Source organism: Xenia sp. Carnegie-2017, unplaced genomic scaffold (genome assembly GCF_021976095.1).
Source record: "Xenia sp. Carnegie-2017 unplaced genomic scaffold, XeniaSp_v1 HiC_scaffold_19, whole genome shotgun sequence".
NCBI classification, from domain to species: Eukaryota; Metazoa; Cnidaria; class Anthozoa; order Malacalcyonacea; family Xeniidae; genus Xenia; species Xenia sp. Carnegie-2017.
In genome coordinates, this window is record NW_025813481.1 from 10,545,650 (window position 1) to 10,553,996 (window position 8,347).

The following is an 8,347-nucleotide window of genomic DNA, read 5'->3' on the forward strand; positions in this document are numbered from 1 at the left end:
ACATGGTTTCAAAAAAGAAAATAAATTAATGATGTTGTTGACTGCCGTTATTAAAATAAGATATTTACTATATACTTCTACAATGAAAGATAAATCAACAGCTTTCGTTATCTCTCAGTTTTGTCGTTTCATTTTCAATGCAATTATTGTGTTTTAGTAACGTGTTAGTGTTTGTTTCAGCAGAGTTATTATCTAACGTTTATTGTCCTCTGCAGTATGTACGTCACGACGTGGCAAAATGAATTGCAAATGTTCTGTAATTGAACGTCAAATAAAGAATCCTATGTTTTTCTCTTTGTCGTCCTTTGCTCAATAAGACTATTTATGAATATAGAATAAGTCCTACTGTTCATTACAAGTGTTGTTTCGCATTTGCATGTCAACTGATAGAATGATCGAGAAAACTTTTGTAACATGACGTATTTCAAGACAATGTATCATGCAGTTATATTTTGTCTCCATAAGGCATTTAAAATAAACTAAATATGAACATTTGATTGACTGAAATACGAAGGTTAGAATTCATCTTTGTCTACAAAGTGTATTACAATGTGATATCACCATAGTAAAATGGTGACTCCTTCACTTATATATATGTATATGTATATATTAACGTATTTAATATATACGACTTTCCACTTTGGTCATTTGATAAACTACCGAAGTCGTACACGGAATCTCCATTTTTAACAGTTGATCGGATAGGTTGCACGTCTGTAATGGAAACAAAGCCATTTGAGGTAAGCCAATGTCACTCCGATGATTCTTCACAAACCGTTGAAGCACTAGAGGAAAACGAAATCCACTTAACTAAGGACAAGAACATTTTTCCCGCCATTGTAGCTGAGCTAAAACGAAAGCCATCTTCACATAGAACAGAAGCCGAAGGTGCAGAGAACGGCTGGGACGATTAAAGAATTTAACTTATGTTGCTGAGGGATGGGGAAACAGCAATATTTTGTATGAAGTAAAGGTCAAATTGGATGAATGCTATAAAATACTGACTGATGTTCCTCCAAAGGAAAATGGCATAGTGTTGGAAGTGCCAGATACAAAGAAATCTGTCCCAAAATGTAGCGTCGGAGCTGGAGCTTTGAGAAGCGTGAGAGCTTTGAGAAGAGTTGGAGCTTTGAGAAGCTCTTGTTTCTCTAAACGATCGGTTAGAGAAACAAGAGGCCAGACGGGGAGAAACAACGAGAAACATTGCGACAAAGACATGTCGGGTCAGCATCAGCACTACACGCAAAGCACGAGAGTTGCAACGAAGAGTCAACGAACAGTAAAGCGAAAAGAAAATGCATTTATTGTCTAACACAGGGGTCTCCAAACTTTACAGCCAGAGGGCCACATGAACTTTCATCCAGCATGTTGAGGGCCGAAGAATATAAAAAATTTCCACGTTATCCTTCAGCTTTTTAAAATTCACAATGTGCTTGAAACGGAAGTAGGGAAGCTGGGAGAAAAAATTGACGTAAGCTACTCTTGCTAGTTGGCTTGCGACATAACGTGAACTTTCTGCACAAAGTTTATTTTGTTTAATAATAATATTTTTTTACTTAAGTGCCTCTGCGGGCCGGATTGAGAGGCCCAACAGGCCGCATCTGGCCCGCGGGCCGTAGTTTGGAGACCCCTGGTCTAACACAATGCGGAGGAATGTAAGAAAATTACCAATGTAACTGAGAGAAAACAACTCATTCGTAAATACGAAACATGTTTCATTTGCTTGAAGAAAGGATATGTCAGTAAGAATTGTAATTGTAATGATGAATGTAATGCATGTGAGAAGGCACACCATAGTTCAATTTGTGAAGCTAATGGTTTCTTAAAGGCAATATTCAAAACAACCATTCTATTCTAGGATCTCATTCTAGGGTAGCATTACAGACAGAAAAGGCTTTTATGAAGGAATATGAGGAACTTGTTACGGTCAGAGTGTTGTTTGATTCAGAAAGTCACAAGCCATTTGTGAATAGAGAGTGAGAGCATCGAGGCATATAGTGTATACTGTATATCTAAAATCAGAATAAACATGCAGAGTTGAGAAAGAGGGATTATTCACATTAAAAGGGTCTGTGGTTTTCAGAAGTTTTGACTGGAGCTAATTATCTTTGGTGGTTTCAGGAAAGCAATGTTGTTCGGGGACAGATAGATGAACCAATTGCTGTTTCTACTAAGTTAGGTTATGTGTTGTCCGGCCCAGGAAAGCGAGAAATGATTTGGATAACATGCACGCTCAAGTACATTTCATTACTCATGAAATTTCTGGAAATTTAAGTTCAGAGAAGAATGTCAACCTTTTGTGGGATTTTTAAACACTAGGAATAGCAGAGGAAGATGAAGTTCATGAATCGTTAAGGGATTCTATTGTGTTTAATGGTAACAGATGCAGTGTCAAGTTGTTATGAAACAAAGGATATGGTTTAGATTATACGAATTACAATATAAGCTTGAGAAGATTAAAGGGTCCGTTAGTCCGGCTGAAGAGGAACCAGAAATTTTTGAAGAGTATGATAAGACAATCAAAAGTCAGTTCATGAGGGATATTTTTGAACCAGTTTTAGAACTATAGAAAGCTGATAAAATACAGTATTTACCACGTCATGCTGTTGTTTTCAAGGAAGCGAAAACAACTAAGGTAAGAGTTGTTTATGATGCATCGTGTAAGGAGTCACCAAAAACTTCCTCGCTCAATGACTGTTAGCATGTGGGACCCATATTAGCACCATTGCTATTTCATATTTTGATAAGGTTTAGAGAGAAGATAGTCGCTTTAGTGGCAGATATTGAAAAGGCATTTTTGAATATAGAAGTTGATGCTTTGGACAGGGATTGCCTAAGATTTTTTTGGGTTGATGACACAAACATTGAGAGGGTAAGATCTGTAGAGTACTAATTTTGTAGAGTAGTGTTTGGGTTCAACTGCTCTCTATTTTTGTTGAATGCAACGCTGAGTATCATTTAGACTCATTCACGGTGATAGACAAGAATTTATTAAAAAACTCAGAGATAGTTCTTATGTTGATTATTTAGTGTCAGGTGAACAGTTCAAGAAGAAAAGAAATGACGTATTATGAGTCAACAAGTGAGCGATTGGCTGCAGGAGGATTTAGACTTAGAAAGCGGCTAAGTAATGTTGAAAATAGAAAAGAAATGGAAAATAATGAAAGAAGCATTTTAGAAAAAAGAAAGGCAAAAGTTAGTATTTCGAAAATGAGCCAACTTATACCAAGGAATCCGTTGGGGAGAATAGTATTAGTGGGAGTTTTGAGAAAGTACTATATGATTGGGATGGGAGTGTAAGTCGGATCGCTTTTAATTAGCCTCTGGAAATTGTCTTAAAGAGTAAAGGTACTCATTCCAAGTAAACAAAATATACTAAGTACACTTGCTGGATTATTCTATCCCTTACGTCTTATAAATCCAATTGTAGTTTGTGCTAAGTTATTGTTTCAGGAACTATGTATTGAGAAGCAGGCGCGGATCCAGCTCTTTAGCTGACCGATGCATTGCGAGCGCCGGAGGCGCGAGCCACCGCTAGGGGGGTCTGGGGGCATGCTCCCCCAGAAAATTTTTGAATTTTCACTATCCGAGAAGCATTTTCCAGCGATTTGGGAAAGGTGACAGAAAAATCTTTAGCGTAAATTTTATCGAAAAAATAACATGAGCCGTCTTTTGTAAGATAACAGCATTGATAAAAGCAATGTTCAAAGGTGGTCTTCTTCCAACGGTAAAAAAGATGAAAAGTTTAATAAAAGCAATGTTCAAAGATGGTCTTCTTCTAACGGCAGCAAAGATGACAACAATTATAAAAGCAATATTGAAAGATCGTCTTCTTCCAACCACAGCAAAGATGAAATGTTTAAGAAAATCAATGTTTAAACGTGGTCTTCGTCCTCTCAATAACGGCTGAAAACAAGATAACTCTCAAAGAAAATGTAGGTTGTTTATCAGCATTAAGAATTTCTCATGGAGCTCATCGTCAAGCATCTGTTTCTTTATCCTCCAGGATATCAAGAAATTGCATCCTCGTTGGGTTTTGTCTAGCAAAGGTATTAATCACTTCTTCGACATCACACTTAATATCATCATTAATATGCATTTGGGCTAATCCATTTAACCTTTCGTTGATCATTGTGCTACGTAACCAAGTTTTCATTCGACGAAGGGCAGAAACGGATCTTTCACACTCACATGTAGTGACTGGCACAACAGCGAGTATCTTAAGCGCTGTAAATATATTTGGAAACGCAAGTTTGTTACAAGTTCGAAGCGTGTCGGCAATTGAATCGTACTTAACTTTCTCAAAGCCCCCTTTCCAATTTGTTTCCCACAATCCTAATTCAGCATGTATTTTCCGAAAGTGTGGCATATCCTCTTTATATGCAACAGCAAACTTCATAAACTCTTCCTTCCAATTAACGTCCTTGCAATTGAGAAAATACTAGGTATAATATAGAATCCACGATAAATATCGCACAGCTCTGAAGAAAACCGAAATTCCATCTGTTCAATCAAGTGATCAAGAAGAGGGATGGTTAGTTTCATGCGGTAGTATTCACGTGCTGTATGTGCAGGATAGTTTTCACGAGTTGTCTGAACATTGCAAAGTCGAGGAATTTTTCATCAACGTTTACTCTGTTTGCTAAATCCACTGCTTCTTCGTAGTATTGGTCATGAATTGTATCAGCCGAGCTGCGTAAAATTTTTAATTGTGACTTCAAAAGATTTATATGTTTAATTGATTCAGCGATATCGATCATCCTTTGCTGCAGTTGGACAGTCAACGACATTGTGTGATGCAGAACATTTGATGTAATCACAAGATTAACAATAAATTCGAAAGATTTTATGGAACGAAGATATCCCTCTGCGTCCCTACTTGAATTATCAAAATCTTTATTCATATTGAGCTTCATGTACTCTAAACTTTGACAAACAGGTACAAATGCTTCCACAAATCCATCAAGTGTACGTATCCGTTCAACCCAACGCGTTGTGGATGGAGCTCCTAGTTTTTTACGACGTAACCCAGACTTTTCCATATTCTGCCTCAAGCACTGCATTCGTAGGGGGGATGGGCTGAAGAAACTGAAGATCTTTTGAGCATGCCCCAACATGTTTTTGACAGTTTGCTCACCACATGCTTTAGCAACAACAAGGTTCAATCGATGACTAGCGCAATGGATATACAAAGCTTTTGGATTTTTCTTTAAAATACGACAAGCAACTCCCTTTGATTTGCTTGACATTGCACTGGCACCATCATAGCACTGACCACGACAGTTGGAAAGTAGTAGCCCAACTTCGTTTAAAGTATCTTCGATATTCTTCGCTAGCGCTTCGCCAGTCATTCCTTCACACTCATTAATTTCTTGCTTTGAGTCAACATACCTTACAACAATTGGCATCTGCTCGATACTGCTGCAGTCTGTTGCCTCATCACCAAGGACTGAGTAAATTGGGCATTCATTAGAATTGATGTCAGAAACAATCTTTTCTTTGATTTGTTCCCCGCAGATCTTTATCAGCTTGTTTTGAATTGTCTTCGAACGATAAGTTGCATTCTTACTTGCATTTTCAAAATGTTTTTCTAGTTTCGCGTCACCCGCGTCTACTCTAAAATTCAAAAAGGCCTGAAAGTTCCCAGGATTAGAAGATAGAAAATACTTTGAGTCGTCACGATGGCCTCGTAAGGGAAGATTCTGTCTGCCTGCCAGTATAATAGTTTTAATAATAGAGCCTAAAACGTCACGATTGTATTGAATGCGAGCACTTCTAAGATGATCGGCTTGTTCGTCGATGCCAATAGTTTTACCTTTCATCACACGTTGGAACTGCGACAAACGTAACTTGGAGTCACGGTGAATTAGGGAATATTTGTCATGCTGGTAAAATTTTGTTGCCGCACTTTGCCAGTTTCTTAAGGGTTCCTTAAATAATTTACTAAGCTTTGAACCATTATGTCCTGTTTGATGACCGAACAAAACGCAATAATAACAAAAGGCTCCATCAAATAATTTAGAGTAGCACAACCAGGACCAACGATCTAGCCAGCCAGCACAAAATTTTCTTGAAGATTTACTATTCTCAGAAAAAGGAAAATTGAAAGAAGGGGAAGGCTTCCAGTGATTTGTTATAAGTCTTAGCTTTGTGTCGTCATCTAGGGCCGCCACAGATACAAAATGTCCAATATCCAAGGGATCAACATCTGTCATATCAGTTTTTACAGATTTTGACAAGGGACAAGAAGCATTTGATACTTTTCCATCTTCAAAGTCGAATGAAAGAGGTCCTAAATAAAACATTACTAAGATGTAGGTATACGACTACATTCAAAACGCCTGAATGCGTTAACATGCAAGGTCATATATCATAGGTCATTGTTTTTGGTGCATTTGAGTGAAAGCTTGTTGCCAATTTGACGATCTCATGTTTAGAAGGAAGGATTTATTCACATGTACAAAAAATATCCTCCATCCCACAACGAATACTTTATATTGCATGGTATGCTTTACTTATGTTCTTAGAAAATCATGCTTACCTATAATTAAAATATATTTGCACATGAACAATCACTAATTTAACCCACGTTTTAAGGAAGTCTTCAAGCAATCATAGCTGCTGCCATCTAAGTCTTCCCTTGGTGAGGATTTTGCAGGTGCTACCAAAGTTGTGTCTATTTGTTGCTCAAGTCCACTTTTATTTTTCTGTAAGACATCAACTTTAAAGTGGTCAGTAATTTTTTTTTTATTATTAACTCTTGAGTTATTATTTTGATTAAATTCAATTAGTGGTACAAAATGATTGGGTTGAAATTCTATATCTAATTCTGGAAGAGAATAAGCGCCAGTAGTTGTCCACATTAAAATTAACTTAGCAGGCTGAACAAGTTGACTTGAAATATGTTGGTGTGCTTGCCGTGGAAGAATTTTACCATTTAGAAATTGTGAATATTTGGTCTCCTGGTCCAACTTTTCGGGATAAACTGAAATTATAGTCATTCCAGTGACAGACGACAAACCAAATATACACATAAGTGAAGAATAAGTACCATTGCATGCATTATTTAGAGCGTCCTCTTTAACTACTATTACCTTTGTGCTTGGATTTTTCCTATCATAGCCATTGCCTAAAGCCACATCTGATACTGATGCAGAAAAAGCAGTATTTTCTGACTTAAAAAAATGCAACTTATCTTTTAAGTAAGGGTGGTTAGCATAATACTCCTGGTGATTGAATAGCTCAATGCTTGTTAAGTCTCTCAGCAAATGACATAGGTCTTCCTTGCCACAAAGTAATTTTGAGCAGGCTCTGTACAGACAATTACCATCACCTCTAGTTCTAAATATAGCAGAGTTAAGAAAATTCTCATTGTGTGGTTAAAAATTAGAAATCAGAAGAATTCAAAACTTAAATGTCTGACAGGGTTATTTGGAAAAGAAAATGTTAGCTTCTACTGAAGTCATAAGTATATTGGAAGAAGGAATACAGTCATTACATTTTTAATGTAATCCATACAGTACATAAACTAAAATGCAACTAAAATCGCACCTACCCTGCATATTACAGTTTGTATTATATTACATATGAATGCAAGTATAAGTGCTGCATAAGTAATATGACATCGTGTATATTTTATGATGATTGTTCGTCGTTGTCTACACGACTACACTCTGAGTCTGAAATGAGTACACTATTTACATTTAAAACATGCAAGCATAAAGGTAAATTTACTTACTTTAAAGCTCTTAGTTCTCCACTTTGCCAATGAACTGTCAAGTGCTTAGGTATTAACATTTCACTTGACATATCTCTCCCATTTTACCCTTTGAAAGGGATTCCAAGGAGAGGATTTTGAAATAAAAGTAGCAGCTCTCGTTTCATAGGTTCGACGCACTCCATTAATATCAAATGACTTCTCTTCTCGAAGCAGAGTACACAGATCGTGTTTGATATTCTCGACAGCCATGACTTCGATCGATGATTGTGAGTTATATCAAGTGATCAAATAACAATGCATTCAACTTTGAAGTTCAAAGTTGAATGCATCGGTGCCATGTGCCCACAATCACAAAATTATGGAAAATGCATCGCTCAGCGGCAAAATCTACCGTGACGTGAGGCCCTAAAACAATGGTTTTGCTGATGTCACAGTAGATTTCACGCGGAAAAGGACTCGGGACCGATGCATCGCAAATCTACTGTGACGTAGCGATGCCTCTCCCATCTACCGTGACGTGCTGGCAGAATACTATTAAATTACTTACTAATTATGTATTCACGACAAAATTTCGCTAAATTTTATCGACTTTTCTTTCGCTATTTGTGTCATGGAATACGACAAAAT

General features: G+C 37.1%; 1 protein-coding gene across 1 annotated transcript; it reads right to left on the minus strand.

Annotated features, from left to right (window-relative positions):
• Positions 1-3,979: 3,979 nt before the first annotated feature.
• On the minus strand, positions 3,980-7,817 carry LOC124439438 (52 kDa repressor of the inhibitor of the protein kinase-like). Its single transcript, XM_046989663.1, has 4 exons — positions 7,739-7,817; positions 6,590-7,341; positions 4,560-6,292; positions 3,980-4,441 (listed from the first exon to the last, which is right to left on the minus strand). The coding sequence occupies exons 1-4, from the start codon at positions 7,807-7,809 to the stop codon at positions 3,980-3,982; spliced, it is 3,018 nt and encodes a 1,005-aa protein (XP_046845619.1). The 5' UTR covers positions 7,810-7,817.
• Positions 7,818-8,347: the final 530 nt, after the last annotated feature.